The sequence below is a fragment of the Rana temporaria genome, chromosome 8 (assembly GCF_905171775.1).
Source record: "Rana temporaria chromosome 8, aRanTem1.1, whole genome shotgun sequence".
Taxonomy (NCBI): Eukaryota; Metazoa; Chordata; class Amphibia; order Anura; family Ranidae; genus Rana; species Rana temporaria.
Genome location: NC_053496.1, coordinates 61571408 through 61586395, shown reverse-complemented (window position 1 = coordinate 61586395; position 14988 = coordinate 61571408). Strand labels below are relative to the sequence as shown.

Sequence of the window (14988 nt, the reverse complement as noted above, 5' to 3'; positions counted from 1 at the left end):
GTTGCTTTGCCCTTGGATGGCAACCAATCATCCTTAAATAGCATAGTGCCGCATCCTGAAATATATTGAGAAGAGGGGGGAGTGAAAAAATTGACTTTGTAGGCACTTTTTATATAAAAATACAAAATTTTTAATTCTTAATTTATTGAATTAAAAATGTTGTATTTTTATATAAAAAGTGCCTACAAAGTCCATTTTTTCGCTCCCCCCTCTTCTCAGTGTCATGGTTGAAACACGACCTAAGACCCCTTTCAAACTGAGGTGCTATAGCACTAAAAATGGCACCTTCACCCGCCTCTCCTGTTACTCCAATGTGAAAGCCTGAGGGCTTTCACACTGGAACAGTGCGCTGGCAGGACGTCAAAATAAGTCCTGCAAGCAGCTTCTTTGATGCGAAAAGTGTCGCTAAAACAACGGTAAAGCACTGATAAAAATAGCAGTGTTTTACCGACAACGCCTGATGGCTTAGTGCTGCTAGGTGGAAGTGCAAACCACTTCACCACTGTGCTACCCAATATGTTTTATTTTATTTTTATTAGCCTGAAGCCATGCCATTTGTTCGATTTAGGGAATGGGGAGGGGTTAGAACACCTGTCCAAGATTTTAATGCGGTCTAGGGCTATTTTGGAAAGATTCACTTACCATCTGACCTGAGAAACTTTTAAGAACATAAAAGAAAATCTGCAGCAGGGAGACAGATGGCGGAAACCTTCTCCTGCACTACAAGAGTAAATGTTTTTAAATGTAAATTTTTTACATTTACTTCCTGTGTGCTCAAAACCTTGTCACCAAATCAAAGTGAGAAGAAGCCTCATTAATGAGCCACCAGCTAACAAAAAAAAAAAAAAACACAACAGCTCCTAACCTTTCTATGCTGTTAGAAAGAGAACAGCCCAGATCCTCCTTTTCTCAGGTGCCTCTTCTGTGCTCCTGGCCCCTCCCTCCCGTTGAGTGCCCCCACAGCAAGCAGCTTGCTATGGGGACATCCAAGCTGAGCTGCAGCTCCGTGTGTCCATTCAGACACTAAGCTGTGGTTCGGCCCCACCCCCCTCTCTCCTGATTGGCTAACTGACTTTGACAGGAGCGGGAGCCAGTGGCCCTGTTGCTGTGTTTGTCTCAGCCAATCGGACAGCCAAGGCACTCGAGGACAGAGATGGGGCTCAGGTAAGTATTAGGGGGTGCTGGGGCAGCTGCTGGCTTTTTATCTTCATAGAATGCATTAAGATAAAAAACACTTCTGACTTTACAATTATTTTAAAGGAGAAGTCCAGGCTGAGCTCGTTTGGCTAGACTTCTCCTAAGGGTCACAGGAGTGCAATTCATTCTGCACTTCTGTGACCCGTTTTCAGCAGAGAGCGGTCGGAAGCCCGCTCTCTGCTGACGTCACAAATCAGTCCGCTGAGATGGCCGCTCCCGCCCCTCCAGTGACCATGGAATAGCAGAGCTGCTGATTGACAGTCAGCAGCTCTTTGGGGAGCTGAGAGAACCAAGCCAATCGGCGGTGTTTGGTGGCTCGTTTCTCAGTGCAGATGCAGCATCGGTCTGATGCTGCATCCACCTAGTTAAGTATGATTATGGGGGGGAAAAAATTCCCATACTTCTCTTTTAATAAACAAGGAACCCTCATGCTGGTAGCTTTTTGGAATCGGAAGAGTTTCTGAGCTTTTGGAGATGTTAACAAATGCCTCTGGCAGTTGGATTACCACACATAGAGAATTTTCAACTTGTGTGAACAGCATGGAGCCCACTATCCTCTGAGGGCGAGTGAAGGGTCAAAACAATCATACGTGGTGCTTTTGTTGGGACATTTAGTGCAGGCTCAGTACTGGCTCAGCTCTTTCTAGGGTGGCCAAATAACCCTCTGCTTGTATGTCAGGGAGATAACTGGTCATCTATTGGCACCATAACCTCTTTTCCTGTCCTTCAGTTTTTATATACGTGTTCTAATAAGCAGGCTATGATTTAGTGTTTGTTTAGATTTCAAACGTGTGCCATGAATGAAAATGTAACCAATTTTTTGTGTTCTTTCAGATACCGAGCAAATCAGAGAGGCTTTACGAAGAGGCCTTGAAATCAACAGTAAACCTATCCTACCTCCAATCAGTATGCAGCGTCAGAATGGCATGAACCATGATCGGGCGCCGTAAGTTAGTTAATTTATGCCCAGTGGATTTATGGAAAACATTTCAGGAACTATTTTCAAAGAGGATCTTGTCCTTGTGCCTTCGATCCCACAAATGAGCCTCTTACCAGGTTGTGTTGATCCCCAATCATAGATCAACAAAGCATGTTGTAAATTGGATGATTCCAGCTTTTAACAATAAAACCTCAGCATAGACCCCATTCCTAGGCTTCCGTACTCCAGTACCAGTCGGCTCGGCTGGGTAACCCCATGCAGAATATTATGCGAATGAACAAAAGCCAAACATAGTGCAACTCTTTTTTCTTTTCTTTTTTTTCTTTTTTTTTTGTCTTCCTTTCATGGATGGACACAGCAGCAATCTTGACAGTAGGAATATTGGCCTTCTATTAGGAGAGGACTAGGCAGAAAACATGTTAAAGTGTTAAACACACATTAAAACTGTACAGTACCGCCCAGGAGACAGTCCCTCTAGGTACAACCCCACTCCCTGCATGTAGCAGCTCGTTTTTTTTCTGCCTAGCATAGGAGAAGGACCTGTCTCCCTGTGGGCCCTTTGGTCCTGGAGTTTTTTCTACTTTTTTGTTCCTGAGATCTATTATCAACTGCCGACTGGGTGACAGGCTGGACATCGGATCCTTGTAGTCCCCCCAGTTTCGGCCATCCATCGTGTGCAGATTTTTAGCTACGCGCTGGGTCGGCCACGACATGCCCCGTTGCTCCAAAGGTGGCCGGTGAGCTACATGCTTTGGGGTACCCATATATTGTCCGTGTCACAGTGTGCCAGGGCCGACAGCCACACCGTAACCACGCGGGCAATGGGTCTGTCATGAATGCTTCCAGCGAGTCCATGCAGGATGGGCAAGTAGCAGTTCCTCCTGCTTCGGCAGGATGGCACGACTGGACATTCCCGGGAGGTCGATTAGGGGGTTCCCACCCTTTCTTCTCTCCCTGTCCCTTTTCTCCTCCTTCCCATGTGCTGTGGTGGCTGGGCCTTTCTGTGAACTGGCCAGGGGGTCCTTTCTGTGAACTTAGCCAGGGGCTTAGCCGCTTCTGGCTAAGGCTGCGCGGTGCCAGGGTCCGCTCTCGGTGTGGTGTGCTGCCATGTGTGTGGTGGACTTCCGTTTGGGTGCCCAGGGTGTTTGCTGCCTTTCTGTGTACCTTTTATCTCGGTACTCGGCTGGCGGCCGTTTTGGAAGTGTTCTGCGCCATTTCCTGGTCGGGGGTGATGAGTCCTCTGGGGGGGGCCCTTGGTTCTGTGGCAGCTAGGAAGGCGGAATTGTTTACCTTGCCTTAGTCCCTACGGGTGTCAGGCGTGTGCGGTCAGCATGGCGTCAGAACTGCCGTTTCTTCCCAGACATACCTGTGTTGGCTACCGGTGTCCCTGCACCCCCTGTACTATGTATGCTTTTTGGGGTCCTGTAGTCTTTTGTTTCCACGGTAGAAGTGGTGTGTAGGTGCAAGGGGAGTAAAAGAACCACCATTTTCTGAGGGAAGCTCTGAATCAGACTCGGGCCTGGCTGCGGCTCACGGCCCCTGTCTGACGTGTCATGGGATGCGGACCAAGACGGTGCGGATACTTCCATGTCCGGGTCAGCGCAGGATGAGGCACTTATTTGGAGCTCTTATCACCGCTGATAAGCACCAAATGCACACGGTTTGCGTTTGGGGTAGCTCACAGGCACCCGTGGACCTGTCAAATAGGGACAAATGGCTTTGTCCATTCAGCCACTGTATCACCATACATTTAAATGGACTGCCTGCATGCAGCACCTGGCAACTCAAGCTGCATTTACACATGGCCCATTCCAAGTCTACGGGCCAAAGCGCTCATGGATTGAGGCTAAAGGCTTTAAAGCTGACCTCCACAAAACTGTACCACTGTACACAAAAGGCTTACTACTTGTTGTGTAAAGCTCAATTTTTATCCCCAACTGTCTGGCGTGTTTTTTTTTTTTCTTCCCAGCCTGGTGTGGAGATGTCTCTGGCTTTAAGTAACATCAAAGGACATATCTAGACTTTGTGGTTTTTCAGAGACCTCTCAGGTCTTGCTCCTTGGTTAAAGCCTTTGTGCACGGTGTCGCACAGATTATTTTACACGTACAGTCTCCCTTGTCTACGTGGGACCTTAACCTGGTCTTGTTGGGTTTACAGTCTTCTGCTTTTTAACCTCTCAGATTCTCTTGTCGCTTCTTGAACACAAAGTTGTCTTTTTGTGTTCATTACCTTGGTTCACAGAATCTTTGAGTTTTCTGCACGTCATCAGGATTAGGTGGTGTTGAGGCCTTGATCCTCTTCCTTACCTAAGGTGGTTTATTTTTTCCACCTGAACCAAGACATTGTCTTGCCACCTTTTGTCTTAATCCTACAGCCTAAGGAGAAGGTTCTTTTGCTCTTTGGTCGATTATTCAGGTTTATCTGAAGTCAAAAAGCTTTATTTTGACTTTGATTCCCTGTTTCCAGGCCCATAGTATCAAGGACACAGAGGGCGCTTAGGCCTAGCACATTATCCTCGCTACATGTTTTATTTAATAAAAATGGAGGTGAATATACTCACAAACCAATACTTGTGTCATAGCATCATCATGAAATCTGCTTAAATCCATATGCGAAAATCCACAACACTTGTAGTCACATCGACTTAACGCGTTTCAAGGTTTCCCTCTTCTTCAGAGCCTACAGAACATGTCCATTTCACATACTTTATTTATGATGTACTGACTCAAATGGTATTTCCCCTTTTTATGGGTCAATCTCATTGACATAGTGCCCATTGCAATCAAAAGATGGTTAAATAGATTAAGGCCCCCTTCACATTTGTGTGACCTGAAAGTCACATGATTTTGCTGTGACTTTGCTGTAACTCAGACGCAATCCAAAGTAATGCCCATGCAATATAGAGGTCCATGGACTCCACATCGCACCAAAGCAGTTCAGGGACCACTTAAAATTAGCTGTGTCCTGAAGTCGCACAGACACGAATGGCACTCATTGGAAGTCATGGAGTACGACCTATCGTGCAACCCCACAGTCCTAAGTCACAGGACAAGTCGCACATGTGCGAAAGGGGCCCAAGTGAAATAAAATAACATAAAATATCTAGTATATAGTGACCGGGTTATACACTGACCGGAATAGAACAATGTAAAAAAATTATTGCACGGTTTACTGATGTTCTATTCCAGTCAGTGTATAACCAGTCACTATATACTAGATATGTTGTTATTTTATTTCTGTTGGGCCACTTTCGCACTTGTGTGACTTGTTCTGCCGCTTGGGTCGCGTGACAGGTTGTACTCCATGACTTCCAATGGGTGCAATTTGTTTGCGACTTGGGTCACATTGGCTTTGAAGTGGTCTCTGTACTGCTTTGGTCTGACTTTGGTGCGACTTGGAGTCTATTGACCTCTATAATGCCCGGGCTTTACCTTGGGTCATGTCGGAGTGACGGCAAAGTCTCCGCAAAATTGTGACTTTCAGGTCACACAAATGGCTTTAAACGGATGATTTTATGATAATTCTATGACACAATTACTAGTTTGTGAGTATATTCACCTCCATTTTTATTTTAAATAAAACCTGTATTGAGGATAATGTACAAGGCCTTTGCGCCCTCTGTATTCTTCTATGCTTTCAGTTCATTTGGACTCCCCCAGTCTTTGGAAGGCAGCGAGGTGTGCATTATCCACATATACCAACATGTCAAGATAAGAGTAGGACAACACGTTGAGACTTGCCACACTTCGCAGGAGAGTAAACATTTTGATGTGCTCTGAAGCTATAGTTTCAAGGGGAAGGTTCCTCTTTTCCCTGATCAAGGCCCATTCCACCAGGCGTATGAGTGCTTCAGCATCCAGCGTTTGTTGTCTAACTTTATAAAGTTGCTACGTGGCCTTCTTCTTTTCACACGCATGTTCTACCCGTTGGTTGTTTACGCATTTGCATACATCACTTCGGGGGAAAAGTCTGAGAGCCCATTTACACAGGGATGACTTTGGATCCGACTTCAAGTCGCCTCAAGTCGCGTTGCATGAGAAAATCAATGTAAGTTAATGGAGCCGTCTTAATGTGCACTACTGCAGTCACTTAGTCTTCAAAAAAGGTTCCTGTACTACTTCAATCCGACTTGTAGGAAACTTGTACCCATTGATTTTAATGGAAGTTGCCTCAGAAGTCGGATCACTGTCTTAACAGAAGCAACAATACAGGAAGAGAACAAGCATTTCTCGGGCAAACCCCTCCCTCCCACAGAGCTGATTGGCCACTGGAAAGCCTCCTATACTGGAGGCAACTTGAAGTTGCCTTGTAAGTTGCCTCATGTCAGCTGTGATTCATACTCAAGTCGTGTCCAAGTTGCCTCCCAAAGTCGTGTTGCCCCTGTGTGAATGGAGTCTAATACAGGCCGCATTGTAGGTGGGGTACCTGCCTGCTGTGTACCTAGGTTTGAGCTTGTTTTGGCCTTGTTACTATTGCAAGTTCATAGTTTCTGTATAAATTGACCATAGTTGTGTTTATGATTTTGTAATATTAGTAGGGACATTGTATTGGAAGCTCAACTGGGGCAGGTTCCAGTTTCTCTGTAAATGTCTGTGCTGTACAAATTAATAACCATATATAATTATTGGACATGGTGGTATATATTGATCCCTTAGGTGGGCTTTGTTTAGGTAGATAAATCTTAAATGACCTAGTCTGCCTGTGAATGGACTTTGATAGCTTTCTCTCTTGGGTTTTATTCGCTTATGATTAGCTGATATAGTACTTAATAATACCTTAGTAAGCTTTAAATGTGTCCTTTCTGCTCTTTATTTTTTAAGGAGTCGCAAAGACAGTTTAGAAAGTGAAAGTTCCTCAGCCATAATTCCTCATGAGTTAGTACGCACACGACAACTGGAAAGCGTCCATCTCAAGTTTAACCAGGAATCTGGCACACTCATTCCACTTTGTTTAAGGTAAGAATTTTTGAAAAAGGGGCGAAAAAAGCTCTTCATATTTAAAGCGGTAGTAAACCGCTTGGTGTTTGTTTGTTTTTTTAAACCTGCAATGTCATAATGTGCTAGTAAAACTTGGCTGAAAACTAAGCCTGCCAGCTGCTCACTGTCACCGCTAAAGGTGCTTCCATCTTCACCTGATCTTCCTTCCAGGTTCGCGGACTCCAGCTGTGTGAGTGCCCATAGCCACAATGACGTTTCTCCTGTGCATGCAGGAGCCGCCATTCACGGCACAGGTATGCCGTTCCTTCAGAACGCATGCGCCGGTGACGTCACCGGCTGCATGTGCAGTAAATATCTCCTAAACGGTGCATGTTTAGAAGATATTTACAGTACCTATAGGTAAGCCTTATTATAGGCTTACCTTTTAGTTAAAATTCATGCATGCGAGTTCACTCCCACTTTAACAAGTGTTAAAGTAGAATTCAAGTCAAATCTCAGCTTTACCTAAATCCCCATTCTAAGCCTATTTTAACTACCCTGTAAAGGAAAGATGTCTATACTTGCCTATTCCGAGGACGCTCCAGTCTGGTCACCTGATTGGCCCCTGGCTTCGGCTTCAGTGTTGAGGGACAGCAGATGCTCCATAGTAAGCCTATATGTTACATCATCGTCCATGCGCTACAGCCATTGTTGGCGATCTCTCCTCTTCACTGAAGCCGGCTGCTGGAGAGATCACGTGACCGTGCCGTAGCGTATTGAGAATAGGTATAGACATCTTTCCTTTACAAGGTAGATGGATGTGGGAATAGTTTAAGTGTAGTTAGGATTTGACTGGAATTCTACTTTTAGGGATGATTCTTGGGAGCATATTTAGAAATTAAGTGAATGTGACAGTCGCCAAACATTAACTGTAGGTGAAATTTCCTCATGCATGTGTTTTTATCTTGCATGGAATGGATTCACTTGCAGAAAATGTTTGGTCAATTTCGTGTATGCAAGTTTTTAGGCGTCAAATTTCCATTCTCTCCTAAATGATAGGGGTGGACCTGAAACAGCGTAATGCATTTCCATGGTGCAGGCAAGCTGGCCTGCTGTCACATAATAGCAACTAACGTCACCATGAGTCTTGGCCCTTGACCGCCAGCGGATGCTATGGTGCTGGCAGCTGGCTCACATTCACCATATGGCATCTCATGTTGATCCAAAGTCGCTTTAAATCTGAGGGGTAGATCTGAAATTAGGGGAAGCTCTGCTGATTTTATCATCCAATCATGTGCAAGCTAAAATGCTGTTTTTTATTTTCCTTGCATGTCCCCCTCAGATCTACAGCGACTGCACTTCCAAGTGCACTTTCAAGTGCACTGGTGGTGCACTTGTAGTGCAAAGTGGATTTTCCTTTAGTAAATAACTCCCATTATGTGCTTGCAGGTCCTACTGTTGGCATCCAGAGGTAAATCCTATTTAAAAACACTCTGCATTAGTCCATAAGTGCTAATTAAACAAATTGGGGGCATTTATAAAATTAGTGCAGCCTTAAAGCCCCTCTCCAGGATACATTTCCATAAAATGACTGGCATCAACACAGGAGAGTAAAGATCACCCATGTTTTTGGTCTCCATCGTACCACTGGATTCGCAGATGGGAAACTTTTGGTGAAATATATGACTGGCTCACAAGGTCAATAGAAGAAAACCTCAAATGCCACTCAAATCTGTTAAAATAGGGAGTGCATGGAGTTGTTCACACTTGCGTCGCGCCAAAGCAAAATTAATGCCTCTTGCAGAGTTCGGCAGGCGTTGATGCTTCACAACTGTTTTGGTTAATTTCTATTAAAAAGCACAAGTATGCCATAAATGCACTGTGAACGCACCTATGGCGTGTGCGGTGCGTTTTAAGGTTCTGTTCCAAAACGTCAAAAGTGATAATGTCTCATTTTATTTTAGCCTTGTCAAACTCAAACATGTCTCACAGGGTTTTTGAGGTGCGTTGCCTGATGTGACATGAACAAATGCAACATAATCAAACCACTCATTAAAGCTTTAGGTGTGTTAATGTGTGTAAAGGGTGCTGTAGAATTCAACGCATGTGCGAAAGAGCCCTTATACGAGGGCCACAATTCATGATTGAATTTAAACTGATAACCTGTAAAGGCTTTAAAAAGCTTTGGCCTATTGACAATTTTGGGTACCATTGTTTTTTCACCATTTCATGGACACTCATAATTTTAAGGCTTGATGCGTTTGCTATCTATGTACCAGATGCAACCCCCATCTTTATTATTTTAGCCAAAAATACTGGTCATTAACCCTTTTACTGCCAGGTTCGTGCATCTGGCTGCTGCCACCTAAAGTGTTTGTGTGTGTATGTGTGACAAGCTGGCTGTCAGATGGAAGCGATCTGGCTGGAATCTCATTATAGAGAATTTGGCACCAAAAAATCATCAGTGGGGCTTATTGTCCCCTGTGTTATGGGGGAAAAAAAGTTAAAGGGGTTGTAAAGGTTCGTGTCTTTTAACCATCATCCCCCCCCCCCCCTTTTATATACCTGAGCCTGTTCACCTGCTCTGCGCATTCCCAGGCATCCTCTTCTCCACGGATAAATGTCATTTTTGCATGTGTGCGCTATAATCTTTCTTGTACTCTTCACCACAGAGTCTCTGCGTTGATTGCATAGATTGATAGCAGCGCAGCCATTGACTCCCGCTACCATCAATCAAACCACGGGGGGAAGGACCGAGTCAGACTCGGGGTCTATGGACACTGACTGTATCACACGGGAGCGTGCCTGCAAGATAACCCCCTCGGGCGCAAGCTTCCCAGAGGGGGTTAGCTATTGCAGGGAGAAGCTGAGACAGCCGCCGAGGTACCCCAGAACAGCAGGATAGTTTTTCAGAGTGGCCCCTAACTGCACAGTGGAGGTATGTATGACATGTTTGTTATTTAAAACAAAATAAAAAAATGAACCTTTACAAACCCTTTTAAGTAAAGCGGTTTAAAGCAGTTTTCTAGCAAAAAATTACGATTTTAAAGTGCGTGAAAAGTAAAAAATTGCCCTGGTAGAAAAGTGTTTAATGTACAGGTCCTACACAGAAGGGGTTGGTGGAAGAGTTGATGTGTTGTAACATTTCATATAGGAGCACACTGGATTTATGGCAGATCAACAGGTATTTTTTTTTGTATTTGCGGTGCTTTTAATAGGGCTGAAATAATGGGGGATTGTGGATGTTTTGAAGAGATGTACATTTTTTTTTGCACTGAAATATGCTGTAAAGAGAACATGAGAAGATGGAAAATGTGCGCTCCCCTTGCGGTTTGGTGAAAAACTCCAAGGCTGTCCTCCTGATTAAGGATGAGCTCTGGCGTGTTTGCATAGTACACGTGCAGAGCCCACCAGGAAGTCTGCATGGCGATGGGCAAACCACAGCCAGGGAGACATTTCCCGATCTCTGCAGCCGAGCATCGGGACAATGTCTCCCTGGCTGTGATTTAGCGCAGCGCCGTGCAGACTTCCTGGTGGGCTCTGCACGTGTACTATGCAAACACACCAGAGCTCATCCTTACTCCTGATCCACTACTTAATGCGTCACCTGACCTGGAACAAGCTTGCAGGTAGACTTAACAAACTCCTGTATGCTTCAGTCACTGGCTCCTTAGTTAAAGGGGTTGTAAAGGTATTACTTTTTTTTTTCCTAAATAGCTTCCTTTACCTTAGTGCAGTCCTCCTTCATTTACCTCATCCTTCCATTTTGCTTTTAAATGTCCTTATTTCTTCTGAGAAATCCTCACTTCCTGTTCTTCTGTCTGTAACTCCACACAGTAATGCGAGGCTTTCTCCCTGGTGTGGAGTGTCGTGCTCGCCCCCTCCCTCGAGGGGGCGAGCAGGAGAGTCAGAATGCTCTCTATGTTTGCAGATAAAGGAGCTGTGTGTTAGTGGGCGTCCTGACTCTCCTGTAGTCCCAGGGAGGGGACGAGCATGACACTCCACACCAGGGAGAAAGCCTGGTAAAGGAAGCTATTTAGGGAAAATATTTTTTACCTTTACAACCCCTTTAAGCAGGGGATTAGGATAATAACCCTAGCGCTTGAACCTTTTTTAAAACCAGTCAGCAATGCCCTATTTTTGTCCTAACAGGTTTACTTTTTTAAGCATCTCTCTTTGAAGCCCTCCCCTTTTTATGCAGCATTTCCTCAACAGTTGGCTTTAAAGGGGTTATAAAACCCTCCTGTTCACCTTAATGCATCCTATGCATACATCTGACAATTACATTTAAGATGCTTACCTGCACAATACCATTTACACACCTCTTTGGTGCTTTCTACACTTCGCAGTAGGAGGCAAACACTTCCAATTTTTCTCACTGCTATTTAACTTCTCCTCTGCACCCAGCCTATATCAAGCACCAAGGGGGAACAAGGAGTCAGGCAGCCTTGAAGTAAGCAAGTCTGAACATATCTTTGACAGAAAAGCACTACCCAGCAATCTCTGCTGCTCACATCTTGGGAGTGAATAATTGGAAGACCGATTTCCTTGTTATCGCATTGGAACAAGGGGAATTGTCCAAACCTTTTTAATTGGGGGACCCCAGGCGTGGACATTCTGGGATCAACAGACAGGTCCCCTTTTTTATGGCCAAGGATCCTCCTAACTTTGGCATCTGATGGTCTGGTAACTCCATGGACTCAAGCCTCTGTATGAAAAGCAGACATTTTATCCTGCCTCCAGGGACTCAAAGGACATCTGCCTCAAAGTCCACTATTACTGGGTTGATAAGTCAGCTCATCGGTAAAGCCTGGTATACACAGTTCTGTGTTTTTTTTTTTTGTTTTGTTTTGTTTTGTTTTGTTTTTTTTACCTAACAGGCTGAATAAAAACAAGAAATGAGGAGCTTGCCGTACCAACAATGTGATGTTAGTACATTGATCTCCCTGCCGAGCTATTGTGTTCTGACAGGGGAACTGCTCCCCTTCGCCTTTGGGCGGCCAGCGCTGTTTAGATGCCAGTTGGCTGCTGGTTTTCCAACATGCCTGTTCAACAGAAGCCGGTCATGTTGCTGTATACACTGGCTGAATGTTGGTTGGTTCTTTTAAACTCTAAAAGATATGGTACCTCCAATACGCTTGCGTGTTCCTTGCACCAGATTAGTGCAAATTTCCTGGGCATTCTGCCATCAGGCATCTGTTGCTCAGCTTTGTATGGGCCACAGGGTTCCTTCAGCAGCACTCTGGTTTGTCTGACTTTATTCTGGCATTTTGGCCCATTTGCCACAGTTCTGTTTGCCCACCTTTTACATTGGGGACATCCCAGGGTGTCTGAATCTCCAGCGTGTGTATATTTTTGCCTGTAAAATCTGTATCTTTAAGTACAGTACATGCCACCCTCCCCTCCCCTCTTTTCCTGTGTTATTCTGCATCGCTTGCTAACAAACTCGGCCCTTAAGTTGTGGGGTATGTTTTATAGGAGTATTAACCAGAGAGGGCGAGTCCAAATCTTTGCCAGTGCCCAATCACCTGAAGGTAGCAGCTCATGATCTGGGGATCTATGAATATTCACCCTGTGTCCTGTACTAGACTCCAAGATTTACACATTGGTGAAAAACCTTATTGTAGTCTTATCTATTTTGCACTGTTTAAAAATATTGCTTTGATTTTCTTTTTCTGCTTTCATCCAGGGGTAGATTGTTACACGGGCGACACTTTACTTATAAAAGCATTACTGGGGACACGGCCATCACTTTTGTCTCTACGGGGGTCGAAGGAGCATTTGCTACAGAAGAGCATCCGTATGCAGCACACGGGCCTTGGTTGCAGGTGAGAAAATCCCTTTACTAGCCATGTAGATTGAATCCCCATATTTAAGTATACCTACAATCAGCTAGTCATATTGCACAGTTCAGATGAATACGTTTATTGTACTACTGTATTGGTTCATATCCTTTTAATTGATATTTATTAGATGATATTTTCTTCCATGTCAAGAGCTGTAGCTGTGAATTTAGTTTGTCTTTTAACCTTGTTGCCCGTTGGGTAGGCATTAAGCATGCTGAAAGTGCTGGAAAGATCCCAAGGTAAATGAAATCCTGTTCTGTGTGATGTGCTTGTTCTGTAACACTGCACATATCTGGCATCCGTTCAGTTTAGTGGGGCAAAGTAGGTGATGCTTGTAATGTCAGCAGTGTGCAGAGGTCTCTCTCCCTCCCCTTCTCTCCCTCCTCAGATGTGTATAAAGAGGTTTTTTTATATTGGCAGCAGTCTCATTATTTGAACCATGTATTGGAATCATATTGATCACATTGTACAAGAAGTTAAAGCGGTGGTTCACCCTTAACATTAACATGTTTTTAGCATAAAATGAGGCATAGTAGCGCGAGCTACAGTATGCCTGTCTTTATTTTTTTATCCCCGTACTCACAGTGTAATTGTAGACACAAGATTCCGACTCCCCGCGGGGAATGGGCGTTCCTATGGAGAGGGAAGGTGATTGACGGCCGGCTCTGGCACATCACGCTCCCCGAAGACAGCGGGAACAGGTCTCGGCTCTTCACGGCGCCTGCGCACAGACTATGCGCAGGCGCCGTGAAGCGCCAAGTCCTATTTCGGGTATTTCCGGAGAAGCGTGACGTGCCAGAGCCGGCCGTCAATCATGCTGCCTCTCCATAGGAACGCCCATTCCCTGAGGGGGGTCGGAATCTTGTCTCTACGATTACACAGTGAGTACCGGACTAAAAAAATAGACAGGCATACTGTAGCTCGCGCTACTATGCCTCATGTTATGCTAGAAGAAATTTTTTTTTTTTATTAATAGGGTGAACCCCCGCTTTAAGAGAAGTGAAGCCTCTATCTGTATCTCTTCCTTGATACACAGCTGAAGCATAGGCACACTGCTGACGGTGGAGGTTTCACTTGCTCTGCCAACTAGACTGATCCGCTGTCTGTGCAGAGGCTACAAAGCATCGGGGCAGAGTACACAAAGCATCGGGGCAGAGTGCACAAAGCCTTTGCTGTTAGGGCTTCTAAGCAGGGAGCAGAGCAAGTTGGCTGTTGATTGGTGTAGCAGGTGAGGACAGGCAGAAAACATCCTGTGTATTGCTCTGACAGTCACCACTACAGTCTTGGCAGTGACAATGACACACTGCCTGCAAAGAACTTCTAAGGTCAGGGAAGCAGTATGTCATCCAATCATAAGCAGCCTTCTGGGATAACTGGACGTCATAACAGGAAATGCCTTGCTGCTGGAAATGTTGCTCCTTTTTCCCAAGGCGTCTTCCAGGACAGCCCTTGAGAGATGGAGCTCCTCCCTGGACAGGAAACACATCACCCCCAGCTCTTTAAAAGGCGGTCCCTCAGGCATCTGTTCAGTTTTATGTGTTTCCTCAGAACGGAGGAGACATGTCACTGAGGAACCGTCTTTTTCAGAGAGGGATGGATCCGGGAGAGTGTCCATCTCTAAAGGGCGGGGGAAGACAGCTGGGCTGGTTGTTCCCTCACCTGGTAATCCTCTCCGTTTTTTGGGCCACGGGTTCCCTCCGCATGTGCTTGGAGTTCCCCGTTCTTCCTTCCCTCCGGTGCCCGGCGAGGGAGTGGGCAGTGATGGCGTGCATGGGCGGCGGCGTCTGGCGGCGGGAGAATCTTCCTTACGGTGGACGCCGTGACCCGGAAGTCGCTGGGCGTAACCTCCAGGCCGGAATGCGCGTCATCACTGTGCGCCGGAAGCTCAGGTTCCGGTTTCTGGCGCGGGGTTTGAAGAAGGCCGAGTCGGCGCTTTCAAAAGGCAGCAAGCGTGGGCTGTACTCTGCCTATTCACCGAGCAGCATGGACGCTGCACACGCTCCAGGGGAGTCTGGCGCCGGCTCTTCACAGGTAGGCTGGCTGTGCCAGAACCTTATGCCTGTGTTTTTCACCTGTATAGGGGAGCTAG

The 14988-nt window shown here is 45.6% G+C and overlaps 1 protein-coding gene across 2 annotated transcripts in view; it reads left to right on the top strand.

The window, feature by feature from the left end:
• Positions 1-14988, top strand: part of SUFU (SUFU negative regulator of hedgehog signaling) — a 73957-nt gene that overhangs the window by 37609 nt on the left and 21360 nt on the right. For both annotated transcript variants that reach the window (XM_040361888.1, XM_040361887.1), the window contains exons 8-10: positions 2032-2143; positions 6958-7092; positions 12743-12881. In XM_040361888.1, coding sequence (XP_040217822.1) covers positions 2032-2143; positions 6958-7092; positions 12743-12881 — 386 coding nt within the window. The remainder of the gene's footprint in view (positions 1-2031; positions 2144-6957; positions 7093-12742; positions 12882-14988) is intronic.